The sequence below is a fragment of the Megalobrama amblycephala genome, linkage group LG1 (genome assembly GCF_018812025.1).
Source record: "Megalobrama amblycephala isolate DHTTF-2021 linkage group LG1, ASM1881202v1, whole genome shotgun sequence".
NCBI classification, from domain to species: domain Eukaryota; kingdom Metazoa; phylum Chordata; class Actinopteri; order Cypriniformes; family Xenocyprididae; genus Megalobrama; species Megalobrama amblycephala.
The window spans coordinates 10,663,343-10,684,230 of record NC_063044.1 but is presented as its reverse complement, the minus strand read 5'-3'; the positions used below and the strand labels follow the sequence as shown (position 1 = coordinate 10,684,230).

The window sequence follows — 20,888 nt, the reverse complement described above, 5'->3', positions numbered from 1 at the left end:
TGCTACCCAAACTGACACAAAACCGGCAAACATGACAACATAGAGGAACAAAATGGATAAAGCAGTTGAATCTCACTCAACACGCCCAAAACTAATTAATAATGAGAGCGATAGATGTGAAATTACTTTGCTTATAAAACTGATGAAGCACCATCAAACATTGCCAAGCATCTGTCACTTGCCCATCCTGACTTGTACAAGACATTAAGAGATCGACAGGTCAGTGTGTCATTCAAACAATCTAATTTAGACACTGATCAACGCATGTACATGATCATATTGTTTAGATAACACGAAAGCTACAGCGTGCATTTGAACCAAATATGATTATATCTCATAAAATTTGCTCTTCAGTTTAGGTAAGTCTAACAGTAGTATTCATGTACAGAAATGTAATAACGTAATCAAATGTAAAATAACACTGGATAGTCACTGTTAATACATTAAACAGGTAAATCCTTAAGATTAAAGTTACAAACGTTATTTAGTGACAGACTGCTATTTTGGCTTCACAGATCCTATTATATATATCACAGATATATTATTACACATGTGATGACGCACACTATTATTCTATTAAAATTCACGTATGACATAACCGACGGTGTTTATGTTAATACTCACTAAGATGGACATTTTGACATAATTTTGTGTGTATTTGACTGTTTAAGGTAAAACAATTCAATTTGGAATGCACAAGCAAAATTCTATATAGCCGTTTTTGGTCGCAAAGAAAACGTCTCTCAAAGAGCTTCCAACTACTACTGAATGACATAAAATTGCTTGGATGTTCAAATTGGCAAGGTTTAAAAAGATGAGGGCAAGTGATTTCCATCAGCTGTTCTGAAGAGTGATCAGACGCGATGTCTTTTGAGGCCCGAAGCTATTTGCTCACTTTGAGAGATAGAGAAGGGAGAAACTTTTCACAAGTTTTAAAAATTACTGATTTGATGTGATAATCTGTGTTTGATTAATTTGTGGTAACGTCATGCTTTATAAATACAGTACCCGTGCCAAAATTCAGAACCTGTATGGTATCGATTTAATATTGTTATTTTGGTATTAGATTGTGGTACCGTACCAAAGCCAAAATTGTGGTATCGAGCCATCCCTACCTTGGGTATATGGATTCTAATAATTGTGTCACATTTGAATTGAAAAAGCGGCTTGACTGTTTATCACTTTATAGAGGGGTGGAAGTGCAGCGCACGTTCGTCAGCACTGTGTGGGTGAGACCTATTGGATCATGCTCTGCTTTCATTGTGGCTGGCAGATCCACAGTTTAATCGGGTAGTGCAGTTTCATCACACTTTTGGAGTATATGCCTTATGGAGTTTCCCATTTGCTCCAATAAAAACAGCCCCTAATAATAATCCCTTAATAAGTGGGAGGGGTGTGTCTCCCTCTGTACACTACTTGACCAGCCCACCAGGAAAGTCCCGGTGCTCCCGATGGCAAGTACATGCCTGCCTGAACCACACAACAAAATCCCCAGTGTTAAATTACCAAGTCAAGTGATAATTGAGCATTTGTGATGAACACCTGCTGTTAACAAGCAGAATCACAAAGAGCATCTACAAGAACAGAAAGAAAAGAAGAGAGGAACATAAACAACAATGGATGCATCTGAAAGCTTAGTTCTGCCTTGGGGGGATGCATTCCAAGGTAGTGAGGCATCAAGGCACATCCGAATCCAATGTTAGCTTCACTTCCTGTCTCCTGAAAGAAATTCATCTGATTGATTTTTGAAGGCAGTGTCGTTTATCTTAAAGCCAAAAATATTGCCATATAACAGAGGTAGCATTTTTTTCTGGCCACCAGTTCAGTGTCAGCCTGTTTGGTATCCATCTTCACCTGGTCTCCATGTGGCACACTGGAAAGTTACATGACATGACCATTCGCGCCACATGTGCCACTGCCTAAACTGAGACTGACTGGTCATCTTTTCATTAGCGGCTTAAAAAAATGGGCAAACAAATTTATTTGGGCCTTGACTTCTGTTAAATAACTTCTTTCAATTATTGTAATGGTGTTTGAATAAAACATTTGTATGTTTTTACAGAAGGAGATTGAAGGAGAAACAGATCAACAGAAGTTATGACTTTGTTCACTTAAAATTCTTTATTCTTCAGCATATTTGATTTTCATAACACTGTTGGATCTTCACAGGATTAGTGATGCAAAAGTGATGATATGAACTGAACTAAATTTCGACTAAAATAATTTTAGTTGTTAAATTATAAGTGCTCACGTGTAGTGGATTATGGGCATAATTCATAATTATATAAATAATATGTAAATCATATTAAACAATTATAATAAATAATCATTGATAAAAGCCAGGTGTACGGTGTCCATATTAGGACTTTCTCACACCTCAGTCATACAACGAAAAGGAGTCATGCCTCAGACTAAAAGGCTTTCAGTCATCGGACAAAACGGCATCGCGCCTCAGACTGAAAGGCTTCAGCTCTCAGGAAAAACAACGTCAGGTGTCAGGTCTCGTACAATTAGACATCGAATTAAACAGCCTTAGACCAAAAGGCTTCAGACGAAACAGCCTCAGACCAAAAGGCATCAGACAAAACGGCCTCAGACTAAAAGGCATCAAACTCAAAGGCATCAGACGAAACTTACTTAGAAAGAAGCGAATTGCCTCGCCTCAATGTGATGTCACGTGCACGCAGTTTTCTGTTAAATGTTACGGTCACTAACCTCTATAAAACATATCCCACTGAGATTATTTTGTACATTTGTATTATTCACTAGTTTTATTTGCATGTAGGCTATAAAAAGTTAGCAAAATAACACACTGCAACTAGCTTGCATTGCAAACTATCGTGAACACATACGAAAATTAACCATGGGTTAAAAGTGTGTTAACTATGATTTTTTTTTTTTTTTTTTGTCGGATTGATAGGCTATTTGTATAACAATAATTTTACTACAAATACCTTAAACTATGGTATAGCAAAACCATGGTTAATTTGTGGTTACCATGGTTAACTACAATAACCATTTTGTTTTATTTGTAGTAAACCCATGGTTCATTTTTATAAGAGAGGTAAAAAAAATATTTCAAACTATTTGAATGCGTTGTTTTAAGTAGGCTACAGCTGCTTTGTGTACGGAGGTTACCAAGGAAACGGTTTTATTTCTGCTGTTCCAGCGCCACCTACTGTCAGAGAGTCGATTAGGCAAGGCAATTTTATTTATTTAGCACATTTCACACACAATTCAAAGTGCTTTACATAAAAAGGAAACAAATACATAAAAATAAAAATGGAATGCATAAAAAATAACAATAAAAACAGAATACCACTATCTGGTTGGAAGAGTCACATTTACATTTTCATTCAGCCCGTTGCTGTTTTTCTGCAGACCAATGTGAAAATTGGCATGTTCTTTTCTGTTCTTTTCTTTTCTTATTCGCCAAGGGATTACATAAATAGCCTACATGAATACCATCAACAGATAGATTCTACATAATTAACATGCACACATACCCTTTACATTAAGTTTGGGAATAGTAACAGTAAAGAAAAAGACAACTGAATGACGACATATGATGGGATAAAAGCCAATAGAAAGTTAGGCTATACAAAAAAAAAAAAAAAAAAAAAGCCTTTTAGTTCTGAGTCCGTTTCATCCGATGCCGTTTTCGTCTGAAGCCTTTTGGTCTGAGGCTGTTTCGTCTGGAAGCCTTTTGGTCTGAGGCTGTTTAGTTCGATGCCTAATTGTACGAGACCTGACACCTGACGTTCGTTTTTCCTGAGACCTGAAGCCTTTCAGTTTGAGGCGCGATGCCGTTTTGTCCGATGACTGAAGCCTTTTAGTCTGAGGCATGACGCCTTTTCGTTGTATGACCGAGGTGTGAGGAAGTCCTAATATGAACACCGTACAGGTGATGTGGTCTTTAAAATTATATTACTGTGCTTTCATTTGGAGCAAGATAAACTGGGGGGAGTTGTTTTACTGCATCAGACAATGGTCATTAATTCTCACAACTAATTTGTCCAATTTTGGTTTGCTCTGGAGCTGGTTAGCCATGGAGCGCAACAGTGACGATGAACACTGGTTAAAGCTGAGCCACTTTCTTGATGCCTAAAACTGTCACAGATCCAGTCATTCCCGGACTCCATTTCCCATAATCCTCCCTGCCAATCACCTGCACTCACTCCACCAATCAGCAATCACCCACACCCAGCTGCAGAACATTACCTGGACTATTTAAGCCACTCTCATTCTCACACTTATTGTGAGGTCTTGTATTACTACGGTTTGCATTTCTGAGCGTTTGTCATTTTGTTTGTCTGCCTGTTACTGATCCTGTCTGTTTCCCGTGTACAATTCTCTGCTGCCTGCCCTTTGAATTATTTGCTCTGAATTGGACTTGTGATTGATATCTGCCTGCCCTGATCTACTGCCTGTTCCACAACCACAATTCTGCCTTGTCCCTGCTGTACCTGTTTGCCACTGTTTGACCCTTGCCTGTTTGACCATGAACATTGTTTAATAAAGCCTGCACATGGATCCCATGTCGTGTCCCAAGTCGTTACAGAAGACGTCGCCAAAACAAGGATCCAGCAGCTTTTCTGGAGAACACTGGCCCGGTATGAACATTGCACAACTGTTATTAGGGCTCAAGCAGGGCACACAATCTTTGGAGGTTTATATTAATGAATATCTAGACATTGTGTATTGTTCAGATCTGCCGGACTGTGTGCTGAGACTTTTTTTGTGATGGCATTAACCAACCTTTTCAGACCGCGCTAATCATTTATTTGCTTTTTGGAATTATAATGCTTTTTGCATTATTGACTGTTGGCTCTCTAATTTACTGTGGGTGTCACGGAGGAATGCGACACCTCGTCTACTCATGTAATGGCTGCCGCGCTAGAAGACACTCACAAAATGGCGGCCACAACAACAACACCAAGTCAACTCACCACACAGTTGATCTCCCTGAGCCAAGTCAAGTCCCAGTTGCTCTCCCTGAGCCAAGTCTAGTCTCAGCAGACATCCCAGAGCCTCGCCACATCTCAGCAGACCTCCCAGCGCCTCGCCACATCTCAGCAGACCTCCCAGAGCCTCGCCACGTCTCCGCTGATCTTCCACCAATCAGCAATCACCCACACCCAGCTGCAGCACATTACCTGGACTATTTAAGCCACTCTCATTCTTACACTCATTGCGAGGACTTGTATTACTACAGTTTGCATTTCTGAGCATTTGTCATTGTGTTTGTCTGCCTGTTACTGATCCTGTCTGTTTCCCATGTACGATTCTCTGCTGCCTGCCCTTTGAATTATTTGCCTGGAATTGACTTGGACTTGTGATTGATATCTGCCTGCCCTGATCTACTGCCTGTTCCACGACCACGATTCTGCCTTTTCCCCTGCTGTACCTGTTTGCCACTGTTTGACCCTTGCCTGTTTGACCACGAACATTGTTTAATAAAGCCTGCACATGGATCCCATGTCATGTCCCGAGTCGTTACAAAAACACAGGGTTGGCACAAACTAACTTCATAAACTTATCTGGCTAGCCACCTAAACTGGCTCCATGATATATGACCCTCAGGTAGGCTTACACACTCAAAAATAATTAGGTGTGAAACTTCTATAATGTTTGTGTTTCTGATAAGTGTATTTATTGAAAAAATAATTCTATTTTACATGAACACACACACACAGAGGTAAATAAATAGTTATGAATACATTGTTTATTTTTGTTTCTGTCTTGTATATAGTCACAAACATATGCATACATACAGGTCTAAAATTTGCACTCATTTAAACCCCATAGATGGGTAGACACAAAGATACACATTTGGAGTTTATTGAACTGAAAGTACTATTGGGTATCATATTTGTTTTTATTTAAGTTTTAAGTATATTTTAGAAAGTAACTTCAAAATAAAGTAATTAGTAAAACATTTAAATCACTCCAAAACTATCTAAAATAAAAATTACAACTTATTAATTTGTGGTTAAGATACAGAGTATATTGTATATTCATAAGTTTAAAAACCTTAACATCCCTTCATTGCCTCTACATAGTGATAATTGTATTAAAGAACAATCTAGTGTTAAACAACATGGAAGAGAGGCTAACTAAACATTTTTGGCATGCTGTCTGTGATGGAGGGCGAAGTTCGAAGGGACTTCCTTGAGTTTAGTGGTACCCAGCTAAGAAGAAGGCATTGGTGAAGAAAACTGTCATAGGACTGATGAAAGCAGTGGCTTATACAGTATAAGCTTATACTGGCAATGATTGCTTGGAATAAAATAACATGTTCCTCCTAAAATTTTGTTAAAACCTTAATTTAAACATTTAACTTTGGCACCTACAAAAAAACTAAATCTAAAATGAAAGGAAATATAACTAAAATATATACTGAAAATATACTTTAAAAAAACTGAATTGAATTACTATGCTAATTAGTAACCAGTGTCTTAAGTCAGGGTTGATTGAGCTGCATTCCAGTCATTGTTTTGGAGTAGGAGGTGGAAAAACTTTGAGTTCAAAGTTGTCTGGAATAGAGCATTTAAGTGGAGATTCCTTTACACTTATAAGAGGAATTGAGGAGTTGAGGAATATACTTTTAAATCAGAACACTTCAAATCATTAACTTATCTCTTATGTATTTCCGACTTACTGAAGCCATGTACAGATACTCATTTCAAAGTGTTCTGTGAGTCGAAAACCAAAAGAAACTTATTTTACTTGTTCAATTACAGGTATTTATACAAACTCTCAATAACTGCTTGTTTTGAGTATTTTCTCCATTCTTCTGGAATCTCCCCCTCTCCCTCAAATGTTTTATTATGGTGTTTTTCCAGTTCTTTTTGGAATCTGCACACAAACCACTTCCAGTAAGGCAGATCAGAGAGATCAGGGCTGATGTTCCAGTCTGCACAAACTCCTCCTGCTCTTCTGTAATCTCTCCAAAGGACTGTATCATCTGAATCATTGGGATGTAAATATAGAGTGCTGTTTCCTACTGCTGATGTGCAGATATGAGTAGACAGGTTAGATGTATTATAGTAATATATCCCATTCAGACCAATGCTACGATGGAAAGGAGCACTGTGATCTCCATAATGATTTGTTATGGTGTTGGTGCAGGTGGCTCCACAGAATGGACACTGAACCCAACAGCACTGACAGAAGTGATCAATCAGTATCTCACCTGGTCTGAAATTATAGTCCAACTTTACTGGAAATGTCTCTGTGTTGAATCTATTGCTGATATCAGACATTACAGCAGGAAGTTCTTGTCTTATCACATCTTCTAGGAGGTTGAAATCATCAGCATCATGTTTCACTCCACTGAGGTCTTTTTCAGAGAAGATCAGCACATCTGAGAGCTTCTGTGTGAAACTCTTCAACCACAAACCAACATCTCCTCTGTTCACTTGAACATGTTCAGTAGATTCATGTGCTGCTTTCATGATCTTCTGCTGCAGGAGTTCAATGTTCTTCTTCATCTTGGGTAAAACACTGACTCTGAACTTATCAGTGATGTACTGACTGACTTCATCTCTGATGAAACTCTTGAAGTGATGACTGGGATAATTAATGTAATCCATGTATTTGACAAAATCCTCCTCTTCTGCCAGTGTCTTTAGGATGTGTTTCTCCAGATTTGATCTGTTTCCATTCAGTGATTCACAGTTTTTCATAATTTCATATGTCAGATCTCTGGCAGTCTTCTTGTAGACACTCTGCTCAATGGGCTCTTTCAGTTTCTGACAGATGATTTCACCAAAAATGGCAGGTGATGTTGCTTCATGACAGTATTTCTGGAAAATACTGTAGTATTCTTCTCTCTTCTTCTCAACATATATTTCAGGATCATTGGCTTCTCTGAACAGTCTGTGTTGGTCAGTGATCATCTTGTTTGCTCTCGTACAGATGGAATAAACCAAATCTGTGAAGAATTCATTCTTAAACTTATATTTCACTGCTTTTTCCTCATGTTCATTTACTCTTCTCTTGATGTAATCTGTGAGTTGTTGAATGTAGCTGATGTTGTAGCCCATCTTTGCAATGTTAAATGACTGAATCATTGTGTTTGTCTGCTGTTGAACATCTGTGACTAACGACTTTATTTCAGCTTCTTTCTCCGTAGACAGAGTTCGAACGTATCCCAGTGTTTCTTTAACTCTTCTGTAAACACCATTTACAATCTTTTTAACCCCATTTTTTGTGGACTTTTTGAAAATAACATATTCACAGTAACTTGACACAGTGAAAATCTTGATGTACTCTTTGTCCTCTTTAATGTAGTCAACAGGGAGACGCCCCTCATAGATGTCACTGAGGATCTTTCTCACATCTCTCATTATGTCAATGTCTTTAATTAGACAAGTGTCTGGGACAATCATATCCACACTCTGTTCCCAAAACAAATCAAACTCTTTCTTCAGTATTTCTTCATCTTTAGTATTGTCTTTGAGTTTTAAGGCGAGTTCTTTGCTCTTTTCTAAAAGAGTATTTTCATGAAAGTGTCCTCTGAGCATCAGTCTTTTTCTTCAGGTCTTGCTGATGAAGAATCCCATTTAATTTCTTTTTTGTTTCTCTCACAATGTTTTCCTGAAGCTCTTTGACTTTGATTTCAAATGATGTTTTCCACTCAATCAGTATATCAGCATATATGTCTTTCTCAAAGAACTCAGACATTGATTTCTCCACTTCTTCACTTGTCGTCTTCAGTTCTATTTGAAGATCAGTTTCTTCAACCTCATGAATTGCTTCATTTTCTATTTTGTTGTGTAGTTTGTTCTCAGTTTCCATCATGGCACTGCGAAGCCTCCAGGACCACTTGCTGTATTCAGTCTCCAGTTTCCTGTAGGCTGAAATCTCCAGAGAATTTCTGAAGCTGAAGACGAATCGTTCATTCAGTAAAGCCTCCCATAGATCTTTAATACGATCTTTTAATTCAATCAGCCTCATTCTTTTAGATTTTTCCGCATATGACATAATTATTTCCTTCAGATCTTGAATATTCTCACAGTACTTTGGGTTTGGTGGTGCCATGGGTGGGCTGCCCTCCCAGAGCTGAGCAAAATACTTCACATCATTCTGAACATCAAATTCAATTACATCACTGAAACATTCTGCATCACAGTCCTCCTCTTCAGCAGCAAGTATTGTCATCTTATCCAGTGTCTCCTGCAGTCGTTTCCTTGCCTCCATGTTTTTATCTCCAGCTGTGACGTCTGAGACATTCTGATGCACAAACACACAGCTGGGATTCAGTCTGACCTTCTTCATCCTCATGAAGGCCTGGAACAACAATCTGAAGAATGTCCTGCATCTCAGCTGTGTTTTCTCCAAAGATGTTGATCAATGTCATATTTGCAAGACCTACAACAAATGTGGCCAGTTCATTGTCATGACCTTTGGTTGATCTTCCAGCCAGTTCTAGAGCACGAAGACCCTCAGTATCAACAACCAGAATATAATCAAAGTTCAGCTGTGTTTTCATCTTATCTGACACTCTGACCAGCTGCATGAAAGCTCCTCTGGTGCACCTGCCAGCACTGACGGCAAACTGGAGTCCAAACATGGCATTCAGCATGGTGGATTTCCCAGAGCTCTGAAGCCCTAAAACTGACAGCACAAAGACTCGCTGGTCTCCCAGTTTCTGGATGAGTTCATCTAGAACAGCAGAGATCCAGACTACAGGAACATGAGCAGCATCTCCATCCATCAGCTCCAGTGGAAATCCAGAGATCATCATCTGTGCTGCAAGACTCGGGAGAGAAGAGAAGTCAAACTGCAGATCTTTCTTGTTTTTCTGCACAGATTCACATGATTCATAGATCTGACCAATCTCCCTCATGATGTGCTCCAAACCAAAGGATGCAGTTTGAAGATCTTCAGATATTCTCTCAAGTTCTGCTTGTTTAACTTTAAGTTGTTCAGATTCATCATTATTCTCTTTCATTTTTAAGACTGCTGACCATTTTTCATTATACTTATGATGTAGAGCATAAAGGTCAGCTGATGTATGTTCATCCAGGACGATTCCGAGCCATTTGATGAAAAATGTCTTCTCATGTTCAGCATCTGAGTTAATTTCTTTAATGAAGAGCTTCATAAACTCACTGATGTCAGAATCATGTTGCTGTTCGCGGATTTTCTTCATTTCTGTTTGTTTTCTACTGATGTCCATTTCTGTCTCATCTCCTGGAGGTCGATGTAGTTCTTTGTTCTTCTGACTCCACTGATGCCACAGTTTCCCCTGATGAGGCAGAACTGATGCTTTGATTTCTGTCAGGTCTTTCTTCTTCAGTAAACTCATCATCTTCTGTGCTGCTTCTCTTCCTTTATTGCAGTCTTCATCATCTTCCTCATCTACTCTGATGTCTGAGTGTTTGGACACATCTTCAAGTCTGAAAGTGAAAGATGATTCTGAGAAGCAATCATTTATAGCTCTTCTGAGTTCTTCAGATACATCTGACTTATTTCTGTCTTTCAGACAAATTCTATATTTTTTCTTTATCTTAGATACAGCGGATTCATTCTCAGTAAAAAGACAAATGAGTTGCTTTGAGTCCTTGTAGAGTTGTTGAAGTTTTATCATGCTTCTATCATTCCTGTCCAGTTTTGGTAGAAGAACAATATTGACTGAGGACATTTCAGTGAGGATCTGCAGCTGTTTCTCATTAGCTCCTGCATCACCGTGTAGATTACAGAATGCAACACAGTCAGTGAATTTATCATCAGATGATCCAGAGGGGCAGAACCAGGCGATCTCCACCACTCCATCCATCAGGACTCTGGTTCTGCTGCTGCCCTGGGAGTTTCTATGGAAGAACGTGTTGTGTTTCTCATTGATCAGACTGTTTATAAGTTCAGACTTGGATGAAGACACAGAGCCAAACCTGAAGAAAGACACCATTGGAGTTTCTGCCTTGTAGATCGGCTGGGTTTGACTGATAATTTCATTGTTGGTGTTTCTGATCTTCCAGCTCTTATTGATTTGTCTGAATGTCCAGAGAGGAAACTCAATCTGTTGTGTGAATGGATCAGGAACAAGCAGAGGCAGAGCGTACTGACACTGGGACAGTTTAGTGACCATCAGCTGCTTCAGGAAACCATCAGCACAATGAAACACGGCCATCTGAACATCCATCGGGTGGATTCTCTCAGATTTAGTTGTTCCTTCATTAGACACTGACTTTAAATCGAAAAAAAATTCAACACAATCCAACTCATCATTACTGCCTTGTTCATTGTGATCTTTCTCATTGGTCTCATTAGATTTAATGCATCTTGCTTTGTAGTTCATCATCAGTAGTTTTTGTATGAAAGTCTGAATCAGCTCCTCTTCAGCATAAGAGTCATGGGACTTTAATGAATGGGCAGATGTTACCCGAAGAACATCTGCAGCTCTCAATTTGTGATGTCTGCCTTCAAGATGAAGTCTGTGAAATAGATTCATTGTTTTAGTCAACACTTCCAGTTGTAGTTGTTGATCCGTACCGACTTCTGATGATCCACAGTGCTTGTTTTCTGCCTGTTGAAAAAATAAACATTTCAATTTGGTTTTGTTCTTAAATTATATCACTATAGTCTGAACTTTACATTTTACTGTTGATAGCATTTAGTTAGCATTTCACTTTCAACCTGTTAACGGTCAGTCCCACGTTTTAGCATCCCAGATAGCAGAACAATTGCAGAACATTCTGGCAAGTTTCTCTCAAATTATGAACAATCATTCTTCTAGTAACATTAATAGAATGTATGTTCAAAGTTACCTGGTTGTTAATAATGTTCTTAAAAAGTAGACATAAACATTATTTATACATTGTTTGAATAAGGTTTTTTAAATGTCCTCAATGTTGGGAAAACAATCTTAGAATAACATTCTTGGAACATCCTTTAAACAATTAGAATGAAACTAACTTCAATTAAATAAGATTGTGTGTGGGGGGGTTTTAAAGAACGTCCTTGGAACATGGAAAAATCGCCTGTCCCGTAATTATTGTTCCTAAATTTTCTCTTAAATTTATGTGAAGGTTTGCATGTGTTATAATTAAACACTTTTTAAAACAAAGTTCATGAAATCACCACATATTGTCATTAATATATATTAATGAATGTTCTGCCGATCTCCAATGTTAATCTTGAGTACATATAGAGTAACAATGAATCCTTCATATCTCCGAAAAATCTATAGTTTTGTCATATTTATAAAAGATAGACTCGCTAAACAAAGTCTTTCCGGAAAAAGCTGAGATCCTGGAGGTGTATCTGCCTTCAGTACTGTGGGCAGAGCTAAAGAGTGCGTGCAGCTTCTGCGATGTACAACTTCATAACACTGAAACAGTATATCTGGAGTGGAATGGATGATATACTCAGCCAGTTGCTGCTGTTGGGGGAGGATCACTTTCCTTTCATGGAGTTCGTCTACTATTCCTTGTGGGTGTGCAGATCCTCCCTCACTGTGGGAGTCATCGAGGACAACGACTCTATTATCTCTTACACCCTAGGACTATCAACACCTCCAGCAGCCATCTCTCTGCCTGCTCCAGAGAAAACACTTCGTCCCAGCCCGGAGTGTCCTGGAATGACAGCGATTCCAGTGATGATGCCTATGCCTGCCACGGAGTCTTAACCTGAGCCAGTGCCTGCCATGGACCACGAGTTTGAGCCCCCTCCATACCCAGAGTTAATGCCAGCCACAGAGTCCACCCTGGAGCCAGTCGTCAGATTCAGCGAGGGGTCAGGTCTAGAGAGACAGTTCTCAGATGAGCCAGTTGAGTAGCGCTGGCTCATAAATTTTTCCACTGAGCTCATCCCTCTACATCCTATCACACTATCATTCTTGAAGCTATCCCACCCAATATCCTTCCCACCCCATTGCCACCATCATCTCTGCTGATTCCATCATATTCCCCAGTATTACCTGCTCCTCTGGTGTCTCATAGCTCCTCAACTCCACCCTCGCTGCTGATCCCCTCAAGTTCATTGGCTGGTTTTGCTGCGGACTTCCTGGCCTCTAGCTGCGCCTCTTGGTCCTCGCTCCTTCCGCTGTCGCCCTCTTCTGCCAGGCCCCTGCCTCCACCTCGGTCACTCAAGTCGACAAAAGTCCAGGTCTGCGATGTCGCCCTGGGCTGTCATCCTTGTGGCTTCACCTGGGTCTCCACCTCATTTTGCTCCACCACTGTTGGTTGCCACCCAGGCTTCACCCATTAGAACATTTAGGACTCTGCCTTGGCTCCTCCCTCCGTCAGTTCCTCCCTGTCATCTCCTCCTGTCTCCTGCCCATCTTCAGCCTCTCCTTGCCCATCTCCTAAACCCCTCCCTCCCTCCCTCCCTCCCTCCATCCCTCCCTCCACAGCCGGACCTTTCCTTTCGGCACGAGGATGTGCCTAGTGGGAAGGGGAGTACTGTATGTTATGTTTTGTGTTAGTTTCATTCATGTGTGTTTGTTTCCTGTGCTTCAGTTCAGTGTCGTCTTAATTGCATTGTAGTTAGTTTCCTTGGTTTCTGATTACACTCAGGTGTCTGTCATTATGTTCCCTGTATTGTAAAAAGCGCTATATAAATAAGATGACTTAACTTTCCTTCAGTAGACTCTTTTGTTAACAGCAGGTGTCATCCCAAATGGCCAATCATCACTTGTAAAGTGAACCTAATTGATTTATGCAACTGCATTAACAATTCAACATTCAACAAAGAGCTTACACTGCTTCAGTGTTAGTTTTAACACCTGTGGGTGACACTCACAGACCAATTATTCAAAAGTAATCTAATCGGATTTTGGCTACTGGATTAGATCAAATCATGAAAATGGGTTTTTCAAAACAAAAAAGGGATTTTAAAATCAGATTAGATCACAAATTCCAATTTTGGTTTTGATCTGGATTCACGATCAAATCATCAGTTTGTGTTGTTCAAAACGTTTTAGTAAGATTGGGATACCTTTGATCCAAAAATCTGGATTATACTGATCCCAGCAGAAGGGTGGATTTCAGGAACAAAAATGTAATAAAACTTTAAAACTGGTCAAAAATACAACATTTGCATTATAATACACCCATATTTCTTATTTTACTTTTGATTAGTTTAGCTGTTAAAGTAATAAATTAGAAGTGGACATTATATCTATTAAGCTTTTCGGTAGCCTTAAGTAAAAAAAAAAAAAAAAATTGTGGCATCATAAAATAGTTCCTAAACAGTAAATATCAAACAAAACTATATTTAATTTTAAGTGTTTTTTTTATCACTGTTTATCACAAGCATAAGAGATGAACCAGTCAAAAGTTCTTTGTATCATTGAAAAAGCATTGAAATTTTTTTTCATATTCCTTCTATCACCATGTATGTACCATGTGCATTTAACCCTTTCTAGCGTGAGTTTAAAATATTCTAACTGTCCCCCCAGAGTGAGTTTTTTTAAGGCGACCGTTATTTTAGAACGTTTGCCTTTAATGTTTCCATGGCGACGCGTCTTGCGTGTCACGAGCGCTGAACGCAGCAACAATAACACTGTATGACAGATGGATCGCTATTATTTAGTTTTTCCTTTTATATTTAAAATATTCGCAAAATTGCTTACCATGTCATCAACTATATGATATTCCGATTCTCAAATATGTGTGAGTGAGTGTGCTTTGTCGTTTTAAAACCTTTATAAATGATCTTTATCTTGATCTATAATGCGAGATGGGCGCCGCCATCTTAGTTTGCGCTGCAGTTCACAGAGTCCTGTCAGTCGGATTTACAGCAGGTGAATTCATCAATTTCTCCCGCAATATATGCAAGTAAGTGGCTGGTGAACTGGAAGAATAATAGAGTAAACTTTATAGTTACTTAGGCCCATTATGTGCGTCTAATATGAATAAATGTCGGCAAATTATATTTGTTATTGCTGCTTCTACTGATGTCGGACATCAGTGTGTATTTTATAAAACTCTTAATGTATTGTTTTAATGGTGCTTATGCATATTTAAATGTATGAAACCTTAAAAGAAACATTATGTGGCTGAAAACGCTGCATAGCTGTGATATATGACAAGAGCTGCGCGCGTCCGTCTCGCAGCCAAAGCGCGAAAGCACAGTTTGAATCTGGCAGTTATGTGACGTCGCTGAACGTTCGAAATCCCATATGTGGTACCGTACGCCCAGGGGCACAGAAATAAAAATCCCATATGTGGGACCGTACCGCTCAAAGGGTTAAAGGGGACATGCACAGAATCGGCACATTTTTTAATTATGCCCCAAAATAGGCATTTAAAAAATTTAATAATAAAAAAACCTTTGGGGTATTTTGAGCTGAAACTTCACAGACACATTCTGGGGACACCTTAGACTTACATTACATCTTGTGAAAAAGGGTTCTAGGGCACCTTTAAAGGATTAGTTAACTTTCAAATAAAAATTTCCTGATAATTTACTCACCCCCATGTCATCCAAGATGTTCATGTCTTTCTTCAGTCGAAAAGAAATTAAGTTATTTTATGAAAATATTCCAGGATTTTTCTCCTTATAGTGGACTTCAATGGCCTCCAAACTGTTGAAGGTCAAAATTACAGTTTCATTGCAGCCTTCAAAGAGCTTTAAATGATCCCAGACGAGGAATAAGGGTCTTATCTAGAGAAACCATCACTCATTTTTAAATAATAATAATAATAATATACGTTTTATATACGTTTATAAATGCTCATCTTGAACTAGCTCTCTTCTTCTTTTTCTTCTCCTCTATTTGAATTCCAGCAGTGTAGACACTGCTAAGTGTATTACTGCCCTCCACAGGTCAAAGTTTGAACTAATTGTTATATACTTGCACTAGCATATTGTATATGACAATTTATTTCAAACTTTGGACCTGTGGAGGGCAGTAATACACTTAGCAGTGTCTACACTGCTGGAATTCAAATAAAGAAGAAGAAGAGAGCTAGTTCAAGATGAGCATTTATAAACGTATATAAAACGTATATTATTATTATTATTATTATTTTTGAAAATGATCGATGGTTTCTCTAGATAAGACTCTTATTCCTCGTCTGGTATCATTTAAAGCCCTTTGAAGCTGCACTGAAACTAATTTTGACCTACAACCGTTTGGAGGTCATTGAAGTCCACTATAAGGAGAAAAATCCTGGAATGTTTTCATCAAAAACTTAATTTCTTTTCGACTGAAGAAAGAAAGACAAACATCTTGGATGACATGGGGGCGAGTAAATTATCAGGAAATTTTAATTTGAAAGTGAACTAATCCTTTAACTTAATCTTTGCAATCTGGCAAACACGCGCTCTCTCTACACTGAGGAAGAAATTTGCGGACGATTTGAAAACTCAGACAAGTAAGCTGGAGTTCAGCCATCTTCATTTGAGATTTTCTACTTAAATAAAAGTGTCACTCAGTCGGTCTGTGTTCTGTCACAAGCTCCAACTAAATCTGCGATCAAAGTGTAGGTTTATATCCAACAGTTGTTCTCAAACTGGGGTACGCAAACAAAGTGCTGAGTTTTACTGTTAATTTAATTCTACTTCACCTTAAAGTAACATTAAAATGCCTCTCACTCTAAAAAGTTTGAGAACCACTGATCTAAGGAAAAGGGATATGTAGAATTGCACAAGTGCTACTGCTAAGAGTGCATTGTCAATATGCCTGTTACCTTGATTAAAATTTCTCATAAGCTTAATTGAATTGGTCTAAAGAGAAAATTAACAGTGGTACAGCAACAAAACTCCACTTTAGTGCAGCTAAAAGCGCTACATCGCCTCCCCTTTGGGATGTATACATCATCACAGTGGAAATATAATCATCATGTCAATTTTAGAACCTTTTGTAAACCCAGCCAGTATAATCACAATGAAAGCATCCAAACTGCAATATTTAAAAACTGCAAAGTGTCAAATGTGTAAACAATATGATTTACGCACTAAATCCCACATAAACTGCACAATCTGCATATTTTTAAATGCTCAAGACAGACATTCACTACCTCACAGTGATTGGCTTCCACCCTGTGTTTTTCACTTGATTTTTGATCTGTTGTCAATCCCACAATTCACCACACAAGCGTAAAGCTCAACTTCCATAGAAATGAATTGAAAATGCTCTCTCTGCTCCAGTGGACACACACTGTTAGATTGCACCACTGATGTAAACAAAGACACTCACATTTAAATGGAGAAAATCCAAGATTTTGAGTGAACAGTGTAAACTGAATCTATTTTCCCATGTTGAAAAAGCAAATGAATGAGTTCAGAAGACTAAAAATATAACACACACACAATGTTGAGCAATTAGCTAATGTGCTTGACAGTTATTTAATCACCATCATCATGTCTTTGTTTCATGAATGAAAAAGTAAGAGTAAATGACAGATAGTTTTGAAGTATTGAAGTCAAACCTGAGTACTGATGTCCTCCATCTCTGTATCATCAATTCAGCTGCATCTGTAAACTTCTCTGTAAACTGTGCCTATATATACACAATGTGGAAAATGTTTTGCATTCTTAACAGCACCTGTTGTGGCAAAAGTGAAAATAAAAAGTGAAAGAGTTAAAAGGACGTCTTTTGTGGGGAAATCTTTGAGCTGAGGTCACTTTTTTTTGCATGTACTAAAGATGTGAATGTTTCTTTTCTGCTATTTCTGTTTTATTTTTTTTATATTCACATACTACATGTAATGATTGTTTTAATTATTGATATGATCAGAATGATTGAGATGATATGTAAATCTTGAAAAGTTGGTTTAACTGGAATGAAATGTTGAACTATTTCTTTAGTAAAGTATTTCCTTGTTCATTTTTAGGGAAAAAAATCACCTGTTGTTTTCTTCCCAATACATCAGAAAGCTTCTCAAGATTGCTGAAAATATATGATGGTAGAAACCCAGCTAACAAATTGTGTTTTAAAAATGTTCTAGGAGCATTTTCCAAACATTCTATTTTGGTTATGGGAATGTCCAGTTTTCTTAATGTTTTTTTTTTTATTTATTTTTTTTAAAGATGGTATGATGTCCCCGAAACATTCTTTCAACTTACTTTTATGTAACAACTCAACATTCTTTCTAGGAACGTTGATTTGTAACATTCCAAGAACACAAAAATGTCCGGTTTCCTTAATGTTCATAGAATGTCTTTTAAAGTATGATGTTCCTGAAACATTAATTCAACTTAATTTTTATTAACAAAAGTTATCAAAAATGTTATTAAATAATCCAATGGAGATAGTGACGTGGCACACAGCAAAATCCTCAGTGTTAAATGAACACTACTCAATGTCTATATGCGTCTATTCTACAGTGTGTTAAATTAACACCGAAGCAACTGCAGTTAATGAGATAATTAACTTTTTCCTCACCATTGACAGAATTGTCCGTCAATTTGTGTTTTCACTGTTACACTAGGGAGTGCTATTACACATCTTCTGAAAGAGTACAAAATCTCTGGATCAAAACAAAGGAGATCAAGAAGAAGCAGAAACACCGATAACATTTGCGATAATGATAAAACACAATTTTTTTAACTTATTTTTAATGATTTTTTTTTTTTTTTTTTGCAGTGTGCGTTCTCGCCCGCCAGTGTTTTCCTTAAAAATGCTCCATGAAGGCATAATTTATGCCGTTTGGAATGTTTTTAGCTTGTCTTAAGGGATTAAAAAGACAGGATAAACCACATCTTATATTTCAAAAGAGATCTACTAGGGCTTTGAATCTTTAGGTAGATGAATCGATTCGATTCCCGAATGATTTTTGCAATTTCAGAACGATTAGATTTGAGACAATTCACATTAAAATTCAATGTGATTTGATGAATTCGATTAGATTCTGCATTATGCATTCATATGGTTACTGAAATGCTTCCCCCAGTGTGTCATAGCTAGCGTGTGAATTGCTCAGCAACCTTCAGGGGGTCAGAGAGTGGGGGCAAAAATAACTTTTGTCCATTGTTAATGTTAGTTCATGTTAGTTCTTAATAAAGCTACATAACTTTATCTTAATAGCCTATAAAAATTGGCATTTGTAAAAATTTACATAAGCCAAAATTTAAAAGGCTTTAAAAGTATTGTTGGTTCGTGTTATGTTCATGATCTACCCATTACTTTCATGCAGTATTCCAAAACATTTTTGTGAGTGAAGTGTCTAAAAACCTTTTATACCTGATTGCTTCAATACTGCTGGATCTTTTGCTGTAGAATCACAGTAGTGGTAATGTAAATTAAAGTTCATTTATATAAAACACTTTTGATAAGTGATTAGACACTGTGTGAGGTCAGTAAATCAAGCTACATCACTACATGATTACTATCATCATCAACTAGCCAACATCACCTGATTACAATATCTTCTCTTCTACGATGTTTATCCTCAGCGCTTCCAGGTTCTACACCAGAACGGCGGCTCAGTATTGGCTGGCTCTGGTCAATAAGTTGTTATTTTTGTTTTGATTTTGCGCACAAAAAGTATTCTTGTCACTTCATAAAATTAAGATTGAAGCACTGCAGTCACATGAACTATTTTAACGATGACTTTAGTACCTTTCTGGACCTTGAAAGTGGTAATTAAATTGCTGTCTATGGAGGAGACAGACAACTTGTGTTCCACAAAATATAATATGTGTTCCGAAGATGAACAAAGGTTATACGGGTGTGGAACGACATGAGGTTGAGTACTTTCATCTTCATTTTTGGGTGAACTAACCCTTTAATATAATATAATCATTTAATTATCTCATTAACTGCAGTTGCTTCAGTGTTAACACTCTGTAGATTAGACCCATATAAACATTGAGTAGTATTCATTTAACACTGAGGATTTTGCTGTGCGCCATGTTGCCACAATATTCTCCATGGGATTATTTAGTAACTTTTTTGATATGAAAGTATGCTTCAGGAACATCATACTTAAAATGAGATTCTATGAACATTTTGGTGTTCTTGGAATGTTACAAATCAACGTTCCTAGAACGTTAAGTTGTTACTTAAAATTCAGTTGAAAGAATGTTTCAGGAACAAAATGAATAAGGAAATAGTTTCCTAAAGAACAGTTTGTCGATACTAGTTCAACATTTCTTACTAATTAGTGTTTCTTTTAGTGACATGACTTTTTAGCCCAAATATGGTGTCCCATACTAGGAATTTGTGCTATGCCACTTCCAGTTTTCTTTTTTTCTCTCTCTTTCTTCCTCCCCACAACAATACAAGGAAAGCTAAACAGTAATTACTAATGCAATTCATGAAATTGACTTAACTGATCTCTGTACCTGTACCTGCTGAAACTACCACAACCATATATCTGTAGCTTTCTCTCTCTCTCTTCCTGTCTTCTTCTGTATTTGTATATGTATATACCTGTCACTGTTTTTTTTTTCTTCTTTTTTTATTGTTGTCCCATATGTATAAGTTACTAACTCTTTTTGCCTAATAAAAAAGCACTGTTCATTCACACCTACATTTCCTGCCGGTACTGAGACTCAAACCTGTGACCTTCGGGTTACAAGTCAGACTCTCTAACCATTATTTCATTTCATTCCAGTTAAACCAACTTTTCAAGATTTGTATATCATCTCAATCATTCAGTTTATATCAAATTAATTACAGTTGCAAGAAAAAGTATGTGAACCACTAGCAGAATCTGCAAATGTGCAAAATAAGAAAGATCATTCAAAATGCATGTTATTTTTTGTTTAGTACTGAGTAAGATATTTTACATAAAAGATGTTTACATTTAGTTCAGAAGACAAAACAATAGCTGAATTTATTAAAATAACCCCATTCATAAGTATGTGAACCATTGATTCTCAATACTGTGTGTGGTTACCTGATGATCCACGACTGTTTTTATGTTTTGTGATGGTTGTTCATGAGTCTCTTGTTTGTCCTGAGCAGTTAAACTGATGAATCTGCAGGA

The 20,888-nt window shown here is 37.7% G+C and overlaps 1 protein-coding gene across 1 annotated transcript; it reads right to left on the bottom strand.

The window, feature by feature from the left end:
- Positions 1-5,703: 5,703 nt before the first annotated feature.
- On the bottom strand, positions 5,704-11,620 carry LOC125274093 (interferon-induced very large GTPase 1-like). The gene is given in 4 exon segments (XM_048203898.1): positions 5,704-8,513; positions 8,515-9,297; positions 9,299-11,533; positions 11,609-11,620. Coding segments are annotated over 4 exon segments (4,806 nt in total). The 3' UTR covers positions 5,704-6,737.
- Between the last annotated feature and the right edge of the window lie 9,268 nt (positions 11,621-20,888).